Source organism: Neopsephotus bourkii, unplaced genomic scaffold (genome assembly GCF_033783945.1).
Source record: "Neopsephotus bourkii isolate Nb327-2 ecotype Australia unplaced genomic scaffold, CSIRO-AGI_Nbou_v1 NB_845, whole genome shotgun sequence".
Classification (NCBI taxonomy): Eukaryota; Metazoa; Chordata; class Aves; order Psittaciformes; family Psittacidae; genus Neopsephotus; species Neopsephotus bourkii.
Window position 1 is genome coordinate 2,877,816 of NW_026901341.1, and position 24,059 is coordinate 2,901,874.

The following is a 24,059-nucleotide window of genomic DNA, read 5'->3' on the forward strand; positions in this document are numbered from 1 at the left end:
TGTAATCTCTAAAGAAGTCACTTGAAGTGACTGAAGTGTTGAAAAACAGCTGTGTATGCCCAAGCTTTCAATTGCTGAGCCTTAAGCCAAACGGACAGTGCCAGCACATTTTCTGGTGGCTGCATTCTAACTCCAGTAATTCATCATCTCCAAGACCTCGAAATTTATTTACTTTAGCAATTAATTTGATTTAACTTATTTTCAGAGCTACAAATACTCATTTCTGACATCACATACTCATGTATAAAAAGGGCCTTAGATAAGTTATTACCTCACAAAGACCTCAAACTTTTTCATATGCAAAACAAGAACAATATTTACCAGCTTCAGGAGAGAACAGCAAGGTAAGCTCTTATTGGTCTTTGGGAAAGAAAGAACATATTTAAGTAATTTATATAATGCAGTCAGCCAATAAATTTCTAACAGTTTCCTTGGAGTTCCAAATTTTTTTTCTGTTTTAATTAACAGGGGCAGGCAAGTAAAATAAGGTATTTATTTTCTTACTATACCCTACTCAGAAGGTTCCAACTGTGTAACCTTTAAGCATAAGCACTATTCACTCCTCTCTCAATGTAGATTCATGCCTTTCATCATTCCTTCCTCATCACTTCAATCTTGACTCCCCCAGTGCTTGCTCCTCTAGAAGCGGAGGAGTATGATCATAACAAGGGCATCAACAGTAGCACCTTCTCCATTTCTGTTGATGATTCTGGCAAAGCAGAAGCATGTAGGAAGCACAGGAACAGCCAGCCCCTTTTGCCCTTGTGGTCTTTCTGTAAGGAGCACACAGGAATAAAGCTTAGGAAAAGAGAAAATTATCCTGGCCAGAAGAAGAAAAGGACGGAAAATAGGGAAATGTGTCACCAAATGAACTGGCTGCTGATCAACAAAGAACAACGCAGTGTAATTTTTCTCCCAATTACAAGTTCACAAATGATACTACCCAGAGCAGGGAGAACAGGCTTGAGAAGAAAGAGGAGGGGCAAGGAAATCAAGACCAAATAGCTTTCAAGAAGTCATATATTAGCTCAAATTACAAGAAAGTTTTTCCTACAAAACACAGTTTCTGGTCACCATTTCATATAACTAAACCAAAGTCTTAATAGTTTCATGTCTAACTCATATTCAGACTTGTAACATTTTAGGACAGGGTACGATTTGCTTAAACTCAGCTAAACACAGGCAATAAAAGAGGGTGGGAAAGTAAAAGATTTCTTTTACTAACAGGGAAATCAAACCAATGTTGAAAAATATTATGCAAGTGCAATTTATGAATTACAGTAGAATACTATTAAGCATACCTACAATTAAAAAAAGCGATTTTTTCTGCAATGTTGCCAGGTAAGCACTGACTCAAAGCCCAGCTACAAGCAAGCTGTAAAATCTTCACTGCTAGATTAATTGCTTCTTGAAAGTATGTATTATGTCAATCAAAACTGATAAATAATTTTCTTATAGTAGCTTGCCTACATCTTAACAACCTCCTATACACCTTTCTGACATACAAAAATGAGTGAAATGAGACAGCAGGAGACCAAAAACTGGCTTGGCACTAAATTGGGTATTTCTGCCTCATTTGTTTCCCCAGAAATAACAAAACTACTAAGACCTCCCTTTCTGACACCGATTGACAGAAGACAGTCCCATCTCTTTTAAGATATGAATTAAAAAAAAAAAAAAAAAACAAATTGGATGTTATTAAATTCACTCCTTTAAACCTTCCCTTTCAGCGCTAAGTCAGATGCCTTACAAGATGAATATTCTGATGATCCTGATGCATGTCCACCACAAACCACTTTTCCCTCAATTGCTCAATTTTCATTTCTTCCTGTTAAGCTGTTTAACCATGTAAAGGCAGAAATCTATTTCTACTGCAGAAACAGTGAAAAAAATAGTTTTTAAAATGTCTCCTCCTCCAACAGGATCTGTAGATCACAGGGTTAACTTGCATATTTAAATTGGGCCTCTGTGCCTCTAAAAATTATTTCCAAAATAAAATATATTTTTTAAACAAAGTGGCTTAAATAAGCCTATCAAATACTTCTTCAGACCTAAACATGTGCTTTTTGAATCCTAGACCAGTTATTCTACCTGTGGTGGAAGACCACCAGTAGGCTGTCAGGCACAAGATCAACTACCCGAGTGCCTCTGAGCTCCTGCTACCTGTCACAAAACTGAACTGACCGTTTCATATATCTGTAATGATAGCTGTGAAATGATTTGGTAATGGAGTAACTAGGTTTTTCTTCAGCTGAGAACCAACTTATTTAATACAATCCCTGGTAAACAGTAAACAATTATTCAAGACAGTCTTCTGGGGCTTTTTTTGGCTTCTTGCAAAAAATGTTCTGCTGGAACAGGAGGCTTCAGTAATTTAGAAACATTGTTAAATCAGATTCAGGTAGAAAAAATGCACCAGAAGCACTGTTACTCAAGCAAGTCAAAACAACTGAATAGTCTAGCTAAGAAGATGGTGCACCATGTAACATGGTTTGGGGTGACTCCTGAGGAATTCTGTGTCTTCTGTCCTACAATTAGAAAGCTCAAGAGCTGGATATGAAACCACAATACACACCACCCAAAGAAAACAGAATTTACCTATCCAAAACCAAGAGTGTTTAATAGCATCTATCTGTGCTATTTACCTTTTCCTAGAAAATACTACTCATAGAAAAAACTTGCTAAGTCAACTCTGACAGAAATAGCATATCAACATTACTTCTACCATTATGTAATGGGCACATCATCTTACGCTCTGTCAATAGATTATTTTAGAACTGACTACAGCAAAACATCCAGCACTACATTCTTTGACTCACTACATGTTTATGTTTTATCATAAGCTACCTACTATGAACACAATACATTCACCTCTTCCTTCGCTATAACTGACAGCTCTGAAGTCCTGTACAAATACAAAAGAAATGTTACTTCAAACTGTGAAAAAGAATTGCTCTCTTCAACTTAAGTAAAGGTTGAAACAAGGTCTATCTCATTACAAGTGAATGCTTTCAGTGACAATATCCACAGCGTAGCGAATGTAAAAAGAATGACAGCTAAAAGGAAAGGTTTTTTATTAATGTTTATCAGCTGTTTAGTTTTAAGCTTGGTTTTCAGACTATGAGGCATTCAAGACCAACTGTTATCAGACCCACCATACTGATACAGCTATAGTGAAGACTCTCCTGGTGTAGTTACTGCTCATATGAGCAAACACCTTTACTGGTAGAGATAATATTCAGCATACCTTTTTCCCCCCCCAGCATCTGCATTTACATACTGCAATTGATCAGACACAAATACTGTTAAAGAAGTCACAAAGTAATCATCAACATTATTGCACCACCAAAATATGCTAGGACAACTTTAGTTACAACAGAATGAAGGAAAAAACAAAGTAAATCATACATGAAAGCTAGGTTCATTAAATGTCACTAACACAGGCATCATGATTAAATAACATTTTCTTCACGTTTATACATGTTAGTGTATCAGGCAAGTCTTTGAGAATAAAATTTTCATGGAAGACCCAACTAATGAAAGCATGAGCACAACCGCTGTGTGGAAGATGATCACTGTTCGTCTACATATTCATAGTAATTAGCAGTACTGCAACTATGGCACAATTTTTAACCATAACTTTTTTTCTTTTCAAGTCTTTATTTCACTAATACCTTGTTCTCAAAATACAAGCTGTCTTTTCTCAGAGTCCTAATGTAATCCCATGCTGCATGAAGGCATTCAGTAAACACATTGGTTTAGTGTCCAACTGAAAACAAACCTTTATACATTTCAAAATATTTCTCAAAATACATGTCCTAACAGACATTTAAGTGCACATGCAAAGTCAGCCTGAGCACAACACATCAGCTTCTGTTACAACTTCATTTTTTTAACAGAGACTGCAAACCCCTGCTTAAAACCAAAAGGAAACCCATTTCAGACTCTGTGAGGTCTAATGTGAAATGTGATAAACTGCTGGCCTTGCTTTTAAGGGGTTAAGAACAAAATAGTTTACACCACTTCTATTTCTCCAGCTGTAAACCCAAGATATTGCCAGAGTCTTCCTGAAGCCAGGGTACTGGATAATTTAGGCTAAAATAAATGTTTATTAAAAAAGGGCGTTGATTTCTTGGCAGCGGTGAAAAGCAGGAGACACCCCTAGTGTCGACGTAAAATACTACAGGACTCCATACTGTATCTCTGGGTTAATTTTACGGCAGCAAAAGGGAAATTTAAATAGTCATGATTTAAAAAACAGAGCGACTCAAATACACACACCTGAACATACCGCATACCTTCTTCCTGCAGCCTCAAAACCCACATGCCTATCATATTTTAAGTGTCAGCTTTCCAAACGCGCCCCAATTAAAGTATACATTATCTAGCCTGTCTCCCTGCCATGGGCTACGTGCATTATAGCTTTCCGGTCTGCACACGAACAGAGAAACGCTGCTGCACCAAGGGCGGGGGGGTGGGAGGGAACCCCATTGAGACTGTAAAACAACCCCCACAGCACATCGCTACCAAAATGCCGGGCTCACCGATACATCTGGAAAACAGATGAAGCGCAGGCCGCGGAGGGCGAACCCCGGACTGAGGGGAAGCGGAGGGGGGGCGGAGGAGTGGGTTTGGGGGCGGGAGTGAGGTGAGGGGGTGCCGTAGGACGAGGCGGGGGGAATGGAAGGACCGAGCGCCATAAGCGCTGCCGGGGCGGAGGGAGGCGACAGGAGGCAGCGGCAGGAGGCAACGGGGCACACGGGGGCGAGGCGGCAGCAGTAGGCGGCAGAAGGGAAGCGGGCGGCCGTGCCTACCCCCCGGAGAGGCGCGGGACGGCCACAGGAGTGGCCCGTGGGGAGAGAGGAAAGGGGAAGCCCAGCGAGGCGCTCGCTCTAGGGAGGACGTGGACGGCTCGGGGGCGGGAGGCGGAGGAGACGGGTCAGAAGCAGGGCAGCAGCTGCGAAGCGGAGCGGCGACCGGGCCAGGCCGCGGGGCCATTGCCTCGCCCCTCACCCCCGCAGCACGACACAGCCGGGTCTGGAATATTCCTGCAGGGCGGGAGCGGGGGGTCTGTGGGGAGGGGAAACGAGGGAGGGTCCTCACCATGGCGGCGAGCGGGTGTCAGGCGTCTCCCCACAGATGAATCTACCGAGCCCCGGTCTCGCTGTTGCGTGTTCGGCGCCGCCGCGCCCCGGGCCCGACGCTGCCGCCGGCTCTGGCTCAGCCCGGCTCGGTTCCGGCTCAGCTCCCCTCACTGCGGCAGAGGCTGGCACTGACCCGCAACGGCGCACAGGGAGCGAGGGAGGGGGCGCGAGCGGCGCTAACGCTCGGAGGCGGGGGCGGAGCCTCCCACATCCGGGCACCAGCCGCGCCGAGCACCGCCCTCGAGAGGGGGCGGGGCGCACGGTGACGCCAGCCAGCAGGGCGGGGGAGGGAAGGGAGAGGAGGGGAGGATAAAATGGCGGCGGGAAGGGAGGAGTGCGAGAAAGTTGTGGTCGCTATTGGGGTGTATAGGAGCGGAGGAAGTGGCGCGATGGTTGTTTTTAGAGAGTCTTGGATGTTGAGCGTTGCCACAAGATAGGTCTGTGTTTGTTTGCCTTAGGCCTCTGTCCAGGGAGAGGTTCTTTCAGGTGCTCCGGAGCTGCTGTTCGGCTGTGTTCCTCCACACACACCCTGCTTGGGCTGTTGCAGCCCTTGATGCTTGAGCTTCCCTCTTTGCTCTTGTGTGGATTCTGCTGTCTGTCGAAGAAAATAACAAAACCCATGCAGAAATGTTCAGCACAGGTGGCCAGTGGAAGCACAGCTGTGAGTGGTGCCTCCTTCATCTGGCTGTTTTCTGAGGGTTATAATGTTACGTTATAAAAGGCTATCTAGGCTGGAAGATGCTCAGTACTTCACAGGTTTGGGGGTATCGTGTTTCTGCAGTGTTAATAGTGAATTATATAAAACTAAAGGAAATATGCTGTGATTAAAGTGTTTATGTTTGTGGTTTGATGCTGGTAGCTAATGCTTTGTGCCATGGGTATTTTGCAAAGTAAAAGGACTGATGCAGTTGAACGCAAACGAAGATGAAAGATGCGGTCTTAGTAGCCCCTTTGAGGCAAGATATAGGGCAATGCAGCTGCTTGCGTAAGTAAGGCTGCCCCTCAGGGAGTGATCTCTATATATTGTAAGGCTTTAAGTAGGCCAGATGACACCTTTAAAAACCTCTGTGAAGGGTAAAGCAAAATACTGAGTAAAGATTGGTTGATCTTACATTCGTTCTAGCTGGTTTTGCCCTTCTTTCTGTGCTCGTTCTGCTGAATGTGTTTATTTTGGAGCACCATGACACGGCACATAACACCGTGACAAATGAAGTGGTGATGTGAAAATAATAATTGCATATAAAATATTGTTGTGTTAGTACTGCCAAAGAGAATATTCAGTATCATGTTGATAGGTTTTTTTCAGGCATTTGATCCTTGGGTCACAATAGCTACGTATTTTGCCAGAGAAATAATGCCCATCAGTTCTGCCAAGTTCAAGGTGAATGACTACCTAATTTGTAGGCAAAGGGAGGGCAGAATTATTGATTTAAAACCAGGTTACTTTTTTCTTGGACCATAGCTGAGCATGAGCTTTCCAGTTTAAAATGGCAATTTCCTCTTCCTTCAGCTTCTTCTGGAAGAGGAACTGCTGCATCACTGTTGCCCTGTTTGTGGGAGTCTGAGCTGGTCGAGGGCTTGCACAAGTTACCTTCAGATTTCCCGGAGAAACCTGGAATCTTGACATCAAATGCTGATGTGCAAATACTAAGAGAAATGGGGCATCTCCTGTACGGAAGCCTGATTGGGAACCTAGGTAATAAAGGGTGACTGTGAAGTTCCAAGAACAGGTCAGAATTTCTCATTTAACAGATTGAAGCAAAGTGCGGCAATAAATCTGTGCTTCTTAGAAACTGTTAATGACTGACGAGGGTTCTGTTCAGAAGCTGATATCCAGCACACCTTTACGTTTGCAGAAAGGGGTGAGCTTGACCAGGAAGAACGAAGAGTGGACTGAGAAGATTGTGCAGAAAAAATCTAGCAATAAAATAAGTAAATTAAGAACATGGTGATGAGTGAAACTAAGCAGTGGAGAACAGAAGGTAATTTGCACCAGCAAAAAGTAAACCAATCACTGAGGCATGACTGTAAGCTCTAAGTTAACAGCAAGTCAGCAAAAAAGGCCTTGCTGTAAGTGGGCCTGGCCGCAGTGGGAGGTTATACATGGTGAAATGGCCTGATCCAGGGAAGGGATCTCCTGCCTTTTCTTATTAACAGATAGAGGTGGCTAGGACAACTTTTATTGGGGGGGGGGAACAACACAACCAGCTCTAGTTGCTAAGATGTCTAGAAATAAAACTTTCCTAGTTTTCACTGAAAGCTAGTATTAAAACTGACTGGACTCAAGCCAAAAAAAAAAAATAATTAACAACTTAAAATCTCCAAAAGCAAAATAAATTCTGATATAAACAAATCTTGCTGCTTACATCTGTGTCACTGCAGGCACTAGCTGATGCAAATCGGGAGTAAAATCAGCTAAATGAAGTTGGCTAAATGAATATGGCTAGAATTTCTATTGCATAATGTAATAGGACTAAAATAAACAGAAATAAGGAATATAATAGCATAATTGTTACCTTTTTAAATTGCAAGTACTTGCAAGTACATCCAAGAACTTGGAAAAAAAATACACATTTTTGTCTTTTAATGAAGATATGTCACTGCTACTAGTTTTGAACCTCTAGATGCAGTACAAACATGAGCTAATTAGTTTTTAATTCCTTTCTGCTGTGCATATTTGTCAAAGTAGCTTTTCTTTTATATCTGATTTCTCAAAGGTGTTAAAAATGCAAGATAGCATTTGTTAGTGTGTAGATTAGAGTCTGCTGAAAACCATGACTTGCATTTAACAATTTGCATTATTTTCTGACTAGTAATTTTGGGAATACTGATACTTGAATGTTTTTAGACTGAGTTTCAGACAACTCTCTGTTTTGTCAGTTTCTGGGTTTGGTAAAGCTCCTCTGCAGCATAATTACAACCATTCAAACTAGGATAAATATGTGTACCCATATAATTGGAAGCTGTTTTGGCTACAGATAAATAAACATATGTAAACTCTGTACCTGTTTGGGTTCTTCAGTGTTATTAACAATAATGATGTGATTTGCATAGGGCTTGACCTAATATTTGGGAAACAATTTCCGTGCTCCTGCTTATGTGTCTGGACTCTAGCTGCAGGTCTTAGAATGCCTGTTTTGAAGTGCTATTTGTGATGCCTTAACTATCACTAAATTTTTAGTTCTTTTTATTTTTTAATACAGCATGTATCTTTGATCCCCTGAGTGTATTCTTCTTCGTCTTGCCTTGTACTGGTCCTCATGTAAACACCCCTTACTCAAAAACATAGCGGGATGGCAATTTGTATGGAGTATTCATCTCTCTGTTAACCTTGGGGTGACGGCTGCCACCTAATCAAATAATCTTCCGCCCTGACCCTTAACAGGCTCTAAGCAGCTTTTCCCAGGGAAGCAGGTAAAGTCTTGGGACAGTGCAGTAAAGCTTGAAAATACATGGTTTTTAAGCATATGTATGTAGGTTCCAGTAGGTGTGTCCTAAAAATAAATTCTTTAATGCTCTGGAGGGAAAAAAGGAAAGCCACCTTTTTTGGCCTGGAGGTAAAGTGCTTTCAGCTGCAGTGGGCAGGGAGGCTGTATTTTGTGAGCAGAAGAGGAAGCCTTTTTAGATGGAAATAAAAAACATCCATCCTCAGCATGTTTGAACTCTAATGGTGTAAAATGAACTCTAATGTCTGTAAAACTGATGCACTATATTTATTTGTTTCATTTCATTTGTAACAACAGGTAAAATAATAAGCAAATCTTAAGATATGCAATAATGACTAGAACTGCCAAGTGACTGGAAAGATAAAGTGCCTCTTATTTTATCTCTCTTACACCTACATCTGTCGTTTCAGCTGAGAGAAATGAAAGGGAGTCTGCCCTTATTTTCTTGCATATTTGTGACAGCATGTATGATTTGCAAGGATTTGGGAGGGAAGGAGATGGTACTTCTCAGACCCAGTAGTAATCAGCTGAAAAGAAAAAAGGTCAAATGCAAGAGCTAGAGGCACAGGGAAACATTACTGCCTTTAACTCGAAAATGAAAAACAGGACTGTCCTTAAGACCAGAAGAAAGGTGCAGGCCACAGAAGTCTTGTGAAGCTGTAGGTTAATAGGGTGATCTTTGGCTACCCATTTGTCGTGGTTTAAACCTCAACCAGACAGCTTTCACTCACTCACTCCCCCCCTTTCTTGCCCTCCCCCTACTCTTGGAGGGACGGAGAGGAGAATCAGAAAGAATGCAACTCCCACGGGTTGAGATAAGAACAGTTAAGTAACTAAGGTATAACACAAATCACTTACTGCTGAACCCAGGACACCATTGGTTTATTATGCATCACTGCAGAATGCTGGATTTACATTGCTAGAGCAAGTACAGCTGTATAGTTGCCTCTAGCATATGTGCATTTAATGAAACAGTGGTTGCAAATGCTTCTGATCTGTAGATCCTCCTGCCCAAGGTGGTGTGAATTAAATGCCCTGACAGTAGGATTATTTCTTCAGGTACCCTTTTCAGGTCTTTGTGGTAATTAACAGCCCCCAAGGACTGGAAGCCACAGATTGAAAATTCCTGCATGGCACTATTTATTTTCCCCTTAACTGGTAAACTGGTAAAAATAAACTGGATAAATACGGTAAAAATGCTTTCTATATATTTGACCCTGTGCCTGTAGTCATATCACTATATCAACTAGCGCTGTGCAGAAAAAATATATGGAAATAATTTGCAAGAAAGATTGACACTAAAAGGTTACATTTTTCTTGAGACTGCTGTTTGCATATTAATTTCATATAGTGATCTTATTTGCCTAGCAGCTGATAAGATTTCTTGATGGCATCCAGCTGTAGCTAGGGTTGGTATAATTGGCAGCTTCTTTCTGAAGACATTTGTTCTGGGGAACTCTGGTAAGAGCTGTGGGCTGACTGCTCAAAGACCTTGCAACAGCTGGAGGTAAGTGCTGTGAGCACTAGTACAGTGTTCGATTTTTTCACTGATGTGCTTGTCTACCACTACTGTAAAGGCTTATTGCTTTTAACTTGGCTAGAGATATGCATACGTCTGACTTGTGAAATTCTTATCTTTTGTAGTAGCTGATCCTGCAGAAGTGGTTGGCCTGCACACAATTTTAATGAGCTATTAATGTGAGTAACTTCAATCTGTGGAAACAATCACTTGCATAATTTTAAGATGGTACCTGTTTATCATTGGTCATGTGTTGGCTGACTGGTTCAGGTTTTGGACCAGTACAAATTCTGAAGGTGATGACTCAGGCAGCAAGCTAGACCAGTAAGTTCTTTACTGTGAGGGTGGTGAGGCACTGGCACAGGTTGCCCAGAGAAGCTGTGGCTGCACCATCTCTGACAATGTTCAAGGCAAGTTTGGATGGGGCTTGGAGTAACCTGGTCTAGTGGGAGGTGCCCCTGCCCATGGTAGGGGGTTGCAACTGGATGATCTTTAAAGTCTTTTCTAACCCAAGCCATTCTATGATAGTTTAATAGTGAAACAGAAGAGTCTGAACTTTAATAATGCCAGAAGGTCTTAATTTATACTTTCTCTTGTGGCAGAGAGAAAAATGGGCAATTGCTTGATTGTTGATCTTCTAATAGTTTGAGTTGGGGACAAATTTTGAATACCAGTAAGTCACCCGAATCTCTCAAAGCTAATTAAAATAGATGGTTTTGTCATGTGGAGTACCTTTTAGCATATCTGTGTTGTGGGGAGTTTAATGAATGTGCTTAGTGTGAAGTCCTCTGCCTATTAACCCTTTTTGTTGTCATGGAAGAGAAAATAATTGCATTAAAAAATGCTGTCTGTGTTATGATATGGTAGATTGCATCCATCTTAGCTATGCATTTTTCCATAGCTTTGATTACCATGATCTCAGTGCTCATGTAATCTGTTTTAATTTATAGTGCCATCATCTGTGTGAAAAATTAAGCTGCTTGTTAGGACTTTCAAAGGAAATATGCAGCATGATCACATGTATTCATATAAATGTTCAAGGCCCCCTCAGCTGAGGAGATGAGACAACACTGGGGTAAGCACCATGCGTATGTGATTCTCCACTCTGTGCATCTGTTCCATGCAGAGACTTTCTTGGGACTGCCTTTTGAGGATTCTGGTTTGAAGTTTCAGTTTGAGAACTTGGAGGAAGTATACCCCATTGCCAAGTAGGTCAGTTTGCCATAGGTTGTGATTTTTTTTTTTGCCACAGGAATTCAGAAGCACATCTAGGAACGCCCAAGGAACTCATGTGATTCTAGTGCAGAATACTGCCTGTGTTTTTATAGCTGTGACAGGTTTTACTACTGTAGTGAAAATGCATGGTGAAACTAGTTTTGGTGATGCTCTTTTCTTGAGGGCAGAGCACCTGGTCTATCAACTGTGCCTGCCTGTTGGTGTTGGAATCATCACTGGATCATGCCTTTGTCTTAGCATGGTAGTCTTTCGATATTCTGGATCTGCAGCATGGGACTATAAGGTCACCTCAGCTGTTAGGTGGTGGGTAAAGTTTCAGTCCTGCTCCACATCTTTCTGTAGAAGAGTGAAGATACTCTCATGCTGTTGGATAAGGATTTTGTGTTTTGTTCCCATAAAGTAGGTTCAGGTTCTGAATCCGAAGTGTTTTGACATCCTAGGTTTTATCCTTTCATCCTGATGCTGGAAGGGATAGACTCTGCCAGTGAATGCTTGGTCTTTGCATTTTTAACATAGTAAGGTCACCTAAGGAGTCATAAAAGGATTTAGTTTACTGGCATCCTCTTCTTTCTTAGAGAAAGAATAGTTAAAATACAGCAACTTTTTCTTTTCTTTTTACGGAGTTTTTACAGCTGCTGGGAGCTCTTGGTTTCCACAGGGGTTAAAGAATTCCTTACAGGAATTATAACTTGGCTGGACTTGATGTTAATCTGTTAATCTGATGATCTTGTGTTATTTAAGTCTTTGGGCCTCCATGTTGCAAGAGGCTGCGTAATTAAAGGGGGCATTTGCCAGGGATGGGGTGCAGCTTGTAACTGTGGTAAGCTGTAAGTCATGATGCTTTTGCCTCCTACCTATTTGGCAAAGTATCATCTACTTTCTGGTGTGGGATGGATTTGTAACTTCAGTGGATTTTACATTAGCTTCTGATCAATCATGCTGTTGCTGAATTCTCCCACAAGAAAAAAAAAAAGTGATTTTCCTTTTTCAGAAGGATTTGCAGAGTTCCCAGAGGTTATTTCAAAAAATCAGCATAAAGACATTTGCTTATATTTTCATACTGGACTTATGCCCCACTAGTTCTGTCTTCCTGCAAGCAGGTATGCGTAATGAAACTGAAATTCCTAAGTAAATACCATCAAATATTGGATGACTTAGTCATACCATAAAATTTTATTCCCTCTGTCAATAGTGAAGAATTCTGCTCTCTGGAAAATGTCCCACCACCATTAGAATTTTACAACAGCCCAGTTTTTCCACTGGATGGTAATTTACTTAAATGTGCTGTCCCTAGTTTAGGTAGGCAGCATTTATGTCATAGAAGAGATACTCCAGCTTGTCATAGAATCACAGAATCATCAAATAGTTAGGGTTGGAAAGGACCTTAAGATCATCAAGTTCCAACCCCCCTGCCATGGGCAGGGACACCTCACACTAAACCATGTCACCCAAGGCCTTGTCCAACCTGGTCTTGAACACTGCTAGGGATGGAGCATTCACAACCTCCCTGGACAACCTATTCCAGTGCCTCACCACCCTAACAGGAAAGAATTTCCTCCTTATATCCAATCTAAACTTCCCTCTGTCCTTAACATGAAATTTAGTTTCAAAAACCCACTCCTGTAAGCCTTGTCTATGGCAGGAAGAGTAAGACCAGTAGTGATTCAAATGCTTTTCAGCTGGTAAGAAACTCAACGTTTTGTGGCTTTCATGCATGTGCTTATACATAAATAACCGGAGGTTTAAAAAAAATTATCACACAAAAAGGAGTAGTTCAGATTATTGTTATCAGAATATTCAGATGATTCTTATCTCATTCTTAATACTAATGAGACAAAACTATTTGTGTTGAAAAATTCATGCTATGATTTAAAGAACTTCATGTCTTTTCCCATTCAGCTGAAGCTATTACATGACCCTTTCTGCAGACTTCGGGATTGCTGGTAAAATTGCAATGGAGAATTAGTCCACTGCTAAGTGAATTAACTTCACAATGTCATGAGACCTCTGTAATGTATGTAAATCTCAGCATTAAAAAAAGATGGCAACTTGTTTAGAGTTGTGATAAGCATGTTATGAGTAATGTTACAACTGCATGGGTTGAAAGCGGATGAAGATTTACTGAGGTGTATACAGTTCTGTTGGGCCCACTATTCCCAAGGTAACAGTAGAGCCTGTGGATGAGGCAGTACTGGCAGTCTAACAAACGTCCTTAGTGTAGTTGCAGTCAGTGTCTGTCTTGTTATAGCTCACACCAATTTTGGACTAGAATAAAAACAACACCATAGTGGCTTTTTGGTCAACGTAATTTGCAGTTTTTTGGCTGACTTGTGCTCACAGGAGTATTTTGCTACCTTCCTGTTGCTAACCAGCAGAGCTAAAAGCGTAGGACATGTCTGGGAAATGTTTATGTTCTGCCCCTCTTGCAAATAGAAACTATTCTGAGAAACACCCCTCATGGCATGGTGAGGCAGCATGCTACTTGCTGATTTTGGCGTATGTAGTAAAGAATAAATACAGGTCATCAATACTGTCTTGCCCTGTTGGATATGAACTCTTCAGCTTGAGCAGCACTTCAGTAGCAAGCAGCTGAAGGCTTTCATTCCCTGTGTCTGCATCCTGTAATCATACCATGGGATAAAAGGGACTAACTAATGCCTCAATACCAGGAAATACATACCCAGTCTTCTGCTGATCAAATACAGTGGCAGTTATTACTGGGTTTAGCTTAGGGTCAGGGAAGAGAGAAGGTCTGCTGTTAGGGAGGAGGAGTCTTGTTTGTTCAGTGTTCAATTAGGTATCTGGTTTGTATAACTGTTAAGAATTTGCCTTTCCAGTGGCAGGTCCTTTAGTTTATTGGTATTTAGTAACAGTCACTGTGCATTTTACTGCTCAAATGGTTAATTTGCTAGTGAACATGTATTCCGTTTTGAATATGTGGGTGTTTGTTCTAACTGAAAGCATACATCTGTAGATGTATGCTATAGAACATAACAGAAGCTTAAAATACTGAGTTCTTGGCATTATACTAGCCAGTGTGTTTGCTCAGTTTCTCCATTCATGAGTAGCCAGCTTTGAGTATTCTCCTGTGTATTTCATGACAGTTTTGGGTTTTATTGTGAAGTTGGTGAGACACTGGAAGAGGTTGTCCAGAGAACCTGTGGATGCCCTATCCCTGGAAGAGTTTAAGGCCAGGTTAGATGGGGCTTTGAGCAGCCTGATACAGTGAAAGATATCAGTGCTTGTGGCAGGGGGGTTGGAACTATATGATCTTTGAGGTCCCTTCCAACCCAAACCACTCTATGAAAACTGTATTTTGAGAGAATTTGTGTTGGGATAACTGCAAATAACTTCCAGCTACAAGATGAAAATAGTTTCCCAGGGATTGTCTGTTTCCACTGAGCTATGAGACTGAGGCGGAAGCGTGCTGAATCCCTGAGCAGACCAATGAAAGACTGTTGCTGTGGGCAGCTCCAGTTGCCCCTCCCTTGGAGCTAGCACATAGGCTCTCCAGCACCCTTAATGTCCGCATATGGTGTGTGTTTCTGTTCAGGAACCACACCTTGGTCAAATGTATCCTTGTCTATAGTAACGTGCTTCTGCCTGATGCTATTCTGATGAAGACCACAGACCAGGTCCAGACATTCTTGCCTGCATCAGGTTTAGCTTACACCCTGTTACTTCTGTTCAAAGGGATTACTAAGCACTTCTATGTTAAGCTTCTTGTAGACTTGGGGATGACAAGTCTTGATCAGGACCTCAGTGATTCATTGCTACCAGTGTTAACAAATTGATCACTTTAATATCTGTGAGGTGGGTAAGTGTTAACCCTGAAGTTTAAGACAGGTTTTCTAGTGTACATGCTTTTTCTGTATGTCACTTTGGGAGCACTTCTACTAATAACACTGTTCACATCACTGAGTTTAAATAGAGGATTTTTTACCACCAGATTTGTCATTCGTTCGTTGTGTGGCTTTACACACTCAGTATCTCAGGTGAGCATATAAACTTCAAGGCTTCTTTTGAAATGTTCTTTTTGAAAGGCAATAGCACTTTTAGGTAGAAGTTTTGGAAATTATTATACAAACACATTGTGTATGTGTGCATTTATATTTATGACGTATAATCCATAATTACTCTTTAAAAGTACATGATGTTCAAATGTGATAAATTCATCATTGCTTGACATGTCCAGCCTAAGTACTTTGTCGTAGAAAGGGAAAACCCCCCAGGTTCCTCTTGACTGAAAATAATTTCAAAGTGTAATATCAGCAGTGTTAGGGGATTTTTATTTTTCATTTTTATTATCTGCATAAAAGAGGTAATCAGAATAGCTCATTAATAAAATGTCAGGTATTAAAAGGGAGAAAAATCATACAAGCTGTGTATTTTCTTTGTTTCGGTACTATGGCCTAAATTCACAGTGAATACAGTTTAAGTAATACTCAACTAAAGTCTTTACTGTTTCATGTTTAAATGAATACAGGATCCCTAAGACTCTGAACCATAAAAGTTTAAAAACAACTCAAAATATTAAAGGTATTAATAAAAATATGCACTTTGAGCTGTACAATAAACCATTTATGTGGCTCTCAGCACAACTGATAGTTCTTGTTGCAGTGTTTGGGGCATCTGGTCCCTTGCCATAGATTATCTTGTAAATATAAATTAATGTTTTGTGAATTAATAGTGACACATATTTTTTTTAAAGGATAAAAGGGGATTTATTTTGACCTAATTATCTAGTTGCTGCCTTCTGCAATAACTAGATAACTTGAAACAGAGATCACTTCTATAAATATGTAAATGCTTGTAACTTAAAAATCCTTTTATAGAAGAGCATAAAGCTGTAAACCTTGGTGTTTGAGAAGAACTGGGTTTGATTTGGATGATCCCTGAATAGCTATTCAGATTATAAACTGAGTTTCTTCCCTCAAATACCTGCATTGTCTTCAGTAATAGATTTTCATGTGAACTGTAGGAAGGTGTTTGGCCTATTCTTAGAGCAAGTCAAAATTACACTCTGCTTCTTCATGATCAGCTGTACATCTTCCTATTATCTCTTGTGTTATCAACAGTATGTACAAGGCACAGAGCAAAGTCTTTGCCTTGCGGGAATTTACAGCCTAACTGTAAAGGATAACTAAATGTTACTCAATGGTTTTATTAGGGTTAAGATTCACCATTAGGTTTAAGAGTGTGGATAGGTACCAGGTGTGTACATTGGTTCCTTCCATGCTGCAGTAAAAGAAGGGTATATGCTGTTGGCTTTGCCCTTCATACTGGAAGTTTCCCACATATGATCTCCTTGCATTAATCTCCATGTGGCTGCTTCCTAACTCAGTTCTTAAATTATTATCCCTCTTAGCTTAAATGTTTCACGTACTTAAAGTTTTTCTGAAGTTAATTATTCTGGCAGTTGGGCTGGGGAGTGAATAATGTGTAGCTGTGTTGGTAGGCTGGGGAGAAGGGAGAAAAACTTCAGTGAGTGAAGAGAACTGTAATAGATGGCTGGGAGTAGAAGCCTCTTTTCTTTCCCACTGTCCCCAGTGCACCATCTCCAGCCACAGGTGTAGTTATTAACACCTAATGGGTGAGTAAAGCTGGATTTCATGATCAGACTTGAGACCAGGGTTGCATCTGGGTCAGGCTGAGAGTTGGAGGGAGTGTACTGCATGTGGACAGGAAAGAGCTGGCAACAGATGGCATCATAGTGGAAAGAATGAGGCAGCTCATCATCTGGCAATGTTTCTGCTGCATTTTGCCAATTATTTGTTTTTCTTCAGGGAGGAATCCAGTCTTTGGTTAAGTTCTGTCATTGTTTTTTATAGTCATTGATCCTAAGAAATCATCTTGTCTACTCTGAATTTAGTATTCCTTAAATTTAAAGCAACATTAGATGCTAAGGAGCATGGCTAGTGATCATATTTTAGGACTGGATTTGCTTAATCAAAAAAAAAGTCCAAGTTATATATAAATGTTATGACAAAGGTTTCCCCAAAACCCTAAGCAGAATATTCATCTTTGTGGCAGATGGTTTTACAGTAATTAGTGATTCATAATCTTTTGAAAAGGAAGTAAGCTACTCATGAGTTTATGAACTAAGCATTTTGACTAAACTTACTTGTTTATATTGGCTTACTGCTTTTACAGTAAGCTTATTGTTAGGAAATACTGTATATATACTACAAGTAGGGGTGATTTAGTTTAGTTATTGCATAGAAGAAAAGGACTTGCACTTTAATTTTTTATTCACTATTTCTTAAGCTTTGTTAAACAGTGAGTTTTATTAATCATTCCTGTTTTTCTGAAGCAAGCCCTAAAATGTATAAAACCAAGCATTAACTTCATCTCTAGGGAGTTTAGCAGTTTAGATGTTACAAGAGATGGGATTCTCATTCACTAATTTTTCATGTGCTTTTATTTTAGTTTTTGCAATAGGTTTAAATCATTATTAACTTGCTAATGAAAAATAGTGAATATTAAGCTTTAAAATTTTAATGCTTTTTTACATCAGTTTAGTTAAAGAGTAGCTGTCTGTGAGAAGGACAGCTGCTTTCTTGAAGGGAGAATTAAATTATATATATATAAACATTTATTCCATGCTCATCACCATAGTAACTGAGGCCTCAAGTCAGTGTGCTTTGCTGAAGAGGGTTGCAAATACTGTAGTGAGCCAAGGCCTGAACTTCTGTATCAGAGTGCAGCTTCACATCTGATTGAGGCACAGCTAGTCCTTGCTACACCTTCTTGACCTCCCCCTTGTGCCACTCTTGTATTTCAGTGACTGCAGGCGTGGTGGAAACAGGGAGCTAATGTGGCTGAAAAAATACCCCCACCAAAAATGAGTGTACACCAGATCATTCTTCTGATCTGGCTGACCGTGTGATTGCATGAACATTAGTGAGGAACTGGGGAGAGTAGATAATGTGCAATTGTGATAAGCATGGGGAGGCACAGCTACAAATTAAGCTTGATTACAAAACTGCTGCTGAAGCTACTTATTTAGGGTCTGACTGTTGTAGCTGAAATCACTGAAAACCAGGTATTGGGTTGGGAGTTAAGCCATTGTAAGTGAGGAAATTATTTAACCTGCATTAATTTTGAAGTGGTTTTGTGACTTTAGAAGCATATTCCTGAGGCAAGGATATTTACTGCTTATACCCAAGTGCTGTTGTAAAAAAATAAAATGCTAAAAAGAGTGGTAATTTGATGTCTCTTCTTACATGCTCACCTCTGAAAAGTGGCCACAGTCCTTTCTCAGAATGTTCACTTCAGGAGCTCTGTTACAATCAACTTACTGCATCTCTCTATTTTCAGTTTTATCTTCTTTTCATCTCTATCTAGATAATTGCTTTCAGAGAAGCCTCATCTTTTTACTTCAGCTTTCTTTTAATATCAGCAAGGGGAGTAGCTGGCTATTTTTGTAGCCTATTTGTAAATACATCTCAGACGTATTCCTTTTTCAGCTGCTCCCTCTGTCTTATAAAACATTACAATAGAATGTGTTTTATAACTACAAAACTTTACTGCATCAGCTTTTAAAACATCTCTCTTAAAACTTGATGGAAGCTTTTACTTTTTATTTGCTACATTAACCAGGCTTTCATTTTGAGCTTTTAAAATTATGGTGCCATTTTATTTTGCAGCACACTTTAGATCATCACTTCACCATCCAAGGTCCTGATCCCATGGAGACATGCTCACTTGTTTAACAATACATGTTTCAAGTGGTACCACTGATTTATTACTCTTCTTGCACTGTTACCTCATCTGAAGATAGTCAGGTAGTGGGGTGTCCGTGTTACTTCTGCAATATTTGCGAAAAGAGAAATGATTGCAGGTGTACCACAGCACTACTAATCACGCTAGCAAGCTCCAGCATGAAATGTGATTTTTATATAACCATTTATAGTCTTGAGTTTTTAAGAGCTGTAACTCTACTTTTGGCTTGGTTAACTTCTGTAGCCGTTGTAGATTACATTTGCAATCAAGTTGTTGCCAAACTTCCACTCGATGTTAAGGTCATGTTTACTACTGTGCAACTGCATAGTGAAGAGTCGCAGTAAAAGCAAAATAAACTCTTAAGACTCTTGACGAAGCAGCTTAGTGTCACTGTATGGGAGTCTGATGGCAAGTGGATGTTGGGCAGAAGCTCAAACTGACTGTAGACCAAAGCAGAATGTTGTTGGCAGCAGTTAAATTTTACTGTTTCTTTATAGCTGATGTGTCCTTGACTGCAGTTCTAATAAAAACATCTTGTGAGTGTTCCAAGTACTGTTTAAAAAAAGATCATAAATACAAGAAAACTGGAGTCTGCAGCTCTCAGTATGTGGTGTTTGTACTGTGCAAGGTTTTCATCCATTAGCCAGGTTGAGTGATCTGATAGCCTCCCAAAAGGACTGTGCATCTTACCTTTCTGGCACTGTCGTGGAAAAGAATGCTTTTGGAACATTGAAGTCCTGTTACTCCTTCGGGAATGGATACAAAGGCTAAATGTGGTCCTTCCAGGTGAGGGTTAAGGTATTTTAACAGTGAGCTGCAGTGGAGCTTAGATTATAACTGTTTTGGATTAGACATCCACACCCACACACCCCTTTTTGTTTTAAAATCTTGTAGACAGCTGCATCTTTGCTGGTGGGAATGCCAGTAACTGCTTGAGCTTTAAAAAAAATGTGGCCAAGGGAAGTAGCGTTACTGTGTTAACATCTTGGGAAGCCTTTTTTAGCTAGCTTTAAGGAACAAGGTGTCTGCAGTGATTATCAGCTGCATTTGACCAGCAGAATTTTCCAAACTAATAAGATCCCTGTGTGAAAATAGACTGTAATGCAGAGAAGAAGGATTTCTGTATTATTCTTACAGGACAGAAGATACATCTACCTAATTTTTGTTAAACACCAAAAAATCATAGAGGACCAACACCTTATTGTCCCATTTGTATGAAAAGCTTCAATTGTTAAAAGGTTTCAACTTCTTAAAGACCAGTCAACCAAACATGGAATATTAGTGCCCAGGAAACCGAACTTCTTTGGTTTTGGTACTATAGGCAGCTGTTGCCCCCCAGGTTTACAGTTCCTGAAAAGTTGGGACAACTGGTATTTGGGAGAATGGTGTGCTGCAAGTACATGCGAGAAGTTTACAGAACAGTATTGGAATTGGGAGATACAGTAGAGTTACGGCCTGACTCAGCATGGTTTGTGTGAACCTGATGGGGTCTGAAGTCTTGCCACAACTTGACTCAGCCCTTTTTCCTACTGTCACTTACTTTTGCTCATCTATTTTTGTTTTAGTTTTATTTCCTGTCATACACATGATTAAAAGCAATTTGAAATAATTCCAGTGCTTACTGTGGTGGGTTGATTCTGAGTGGATGGTAAGTGCCCACCAAAGCTGTTCTGTCACTCCCCTTCCTCATCTGAACAGGGGAAAGAAAATACAATGAAATACTTCTGGGTTGAAACAAGGACAGGAAGAGATCACTGACCAAGTACCACCATGGGCAAAACAGACTCCTCTTTGGAAAATTAGTTTTTTACCAGTTGAATCTTTAAACATCTTTCCCCCACCCCTCCCTCCTTCATGGGCTTACTCCCAATTTCTCTACCGTCTCCACCCCAGCAGTGCAGGGGGACAGAGAATGGGGGTTTTGGTCAGTTCATCCTAAATTGTCTCTACTGCTCCTTCCTCCTCAGGGGAGAACTCCTCACACTCTTCCCCTGCTCCAGCATGTGATCCCTCCCACAGGAAACAGTCTTCCATGAACTCCTTCAGTGTGAGTTCTTCCCACAGGCTGCAGTTCTTTCCTGCTCCAGCGTGGGTTCCTTCTACAGGGCACAGTCCAGGAACAGACTGCTCCAGTGTGGGTACCCTGCAGGGTCAAAAGTCCTGCCAGCAAACCTGCTCCACTTTGGAGCAGTATGTCTCAAGTATCAGTGAAGATGTCCATATGCTTTCTAATTATTTTTTTCTCTTAAATATCAGATATTTTTGTGGAGAATTCTAATTTTTAGCTATTTACACTTCTACTTAAATGCAGGTGCTTTTACAGGCTTCGGCTCTTATTTGTTGTCTTCAGAGTATGGAAAAAAAGAACATTTTTGTGTCCATTGGTATTTCACAGATGCACATTACTCAGAAATTGCAGTTCATAATCTGGGATGTTGCAAATGCTGTCTTTTATCAAGCAGGTCAAACACCTTAATGCCACACTGGATCATAAAACTTCTTTTAAAAGTATTTAATGCTTTCTGTAAATGCTTCCTGTAAAGAATCATGCATGCTGTAATAATATCCAGGCATCCTGTGAGCGTTTTGTGTTCTATAAAACTATGTGTCCAAATAAATGTATTGCCTTTGCCCTGAAGCTGGAGGCGCTGTGGTTGCCTAAGTCCAAGTTTCACAATCAAATAGCAATCTAATTGAAGGAGAAACATCCTGATAACTGTTCTGGTTTTCTACACTTGCTTCTTGTTCTCGCTGTGCCAGGCAGGAGTTAAATTATGCCCTCTTGAGACCGGTTGGACTCTTCAGTCACATCCCCTTTTCTTTAGTTAAAATTGTAGTGTGCCTCTTCTGCAAGAGTGGCACAAAAAGGAACCATATTGGGATAAAAGATCTGGTACTCAAATGTTCAGGGATAAGCAGATACGTAGCTTGGTAAAGATCCTACCCTACCATGTCTTTTTTTCTAGAGAAAGGGTTGAGGCCAAGAGGACCTTAGGGAGGCAAATAATTATTTTAACCCTTCATCTTGTTAGAAAGCAATACTTAGAAAGAAAAACAACAGCCCCACACTTGATGTTTCAGTTTTATGTCTACGATCCATAGTAATTTTACAGGCATGATACAGAAGTAGGCTATAATTTAGTTATATACGGTCTTAGTAATGACATACTAACTGCAAAGCTCTTCTCACCAAACCAGGTTTTTGTCGTAAATTCACTGCTACAAAATTTACAGCTATAGATCAAACAAATTAAGCATCCAAAACTTCCAGTGAACTTTTTGTGTGTAAATATTTCACTGCCGTTAAATATGCTTGAAAATGAAAAGGTTTTGGTGCGGTGTTAGTTGGCATGTGTTTTTCTAATCTTTACCAGGAAATGCTTTTCATAACAAGGGGCAATTGTTCCCTTTTCAGAATTGTCTGAGATTTAAGGCTTCTGATGTCCCTTTTTCTTTCAAAGCAAGTAAAGCAGATAGATGCTTGGCAATCTTGTTTAACATCTTCGTCGCTGACATGGACAGTGGGATTGAGTGCACCCTCAGCAAGTTTGCCGATGACACCAAGCTGTGTGGTTCGGTTGATACGCTGGAGGGAAGGAATGCCATCCAGAGGGACCTTGACACACTTTGTGAGGTGGGCTGATGCCAACCTCATGAAGTTTAACCATGCCAAGTGAAAGGTCCTACACCTGGGTTGGAGCAATCCCAGACACAGCTACAGGCTGGGCAGAGAAGAGATTCAGAACAGCCCTGCAGAGAAGGACTTGGGGGTGTTGGTCGATGAGAAAATGAACATGAGCTGGCTTCAGTGTGCGCTTGCAGCCCAGAAAGCCAACCGTATCCTGGGCTGCATCAAAAGGAGCGTGACCAGCAGGTCGAAGGAGGTGATCCTGCCCCTTTATTCTGCTCTTGTGAGACCTCACTGGGAGTATTGTGTGCAGTTCTGGTGTCCTCAACATAAAAAGGACATGGAACTGTTGGAACAAGTCCATAGGAGGGCCACGAGGACGGTCAGGGGACTGGAGCACCTCCCATATGAAGATCGGCTGGGAAAGTTGGGGCTGTTCAGCCTGGAGAAGAGAAGGCTGCGTGGAGACCTCATAGGAGCCTTCCAGTATCTGAAGGGGGCCTGTAGGGATGCTGAGGAGGGACGCTTCATTAGGGACTGTAGTGAAAGGACAAGGGGTAACGGGTTCAAACTTAAACAGGGGAAGTTTATATTGGGTATAAGGAAGAAATTCTTTCCTGTTAGGGTGGTGAGGTACTGGAATGGGTTGCCCAGGGAGGTTGTGAGTGCTCCATCCCTGGCAGTGTTCAAAGCCAGGTTGGATGAGGCCTTGGGTGACATGGTTTAGTGTGAGGTGTCCCTGCCCATGGCAGGGAGGTTGGAACTCAATGATCTTAAGGTCCTTTTCAACCCTAACTATCCTATTCTATGGTTCTATAATTCTGAAAATCAAGCTATGTATCTAGATATCTAGCTTTGGTTAAAATATTCTGGAAACCAAGTAATCCTGTTGCCCAGACTTGAATTCTAATTACATGCCTTGTATTCTGCCCTTTGCTGCTTTATCTTCAGTATAATCTACTGCAGTGTTTTGTGTTTCTCAGTGGCAGTTTCCAGTTGTGAGAGAGTGATTATTTTCAGGATCTTTAAAAATCCGTAATTTCTTGTCAAATGTAGGGGGGAAAAATCTACTTAGAGAAACAGAAGTAATGGAATGAGTGTAAATGTTGACACATTGTCTTTGAAGCTCCAAGTCCTACTGTGAAACTTGATGTCAGTCACTTTAAGTCCTTGTACTTAAAGTAAGTCAAATGAGTGCTGAAATGCAGTGTTCCTCAGTAAAGATTTTTACTTGACCTATGGAGATTTAACCTTTCCAGATGCTCTTGGCTACCTTCCAAAATGTATCACTGAGGATGCTTTTTTTCCTGCTTTGTGTGTTCAGGCTTTATCACCATTCACACTGAGCTTTCAGGAGACTC

General features: G+C 40.8%; 1 protein-coding gene across 1 annotated transcript in view; it reads right to left on the reverse strand.

Moving 5' to 3' along the window:
* The window catches only part of PPP3R1 (protein phosphatase 3 regulatory subunit B, alpha), a 42,906-nt gene extending 37,514 nt beyond the window's left edge, over window positions 1–5,392 (reverse strand). Inside the window, exon 1 of the mRNA XM_061356247.1 lies at window positions 5,104–5,392. Within this exon, the coding sequence (XP_061212231.1) occupies window positions 5,104–5,106 (3 nt within the window). The 5' untranslated portion in view covers window positions 5,107–5,392. The remainder of the gene's footprint in view (window positions 1–5,103) is intronic.
* Window positions 5,393–24,059: the final 18,667 nt, after the last annotated feature.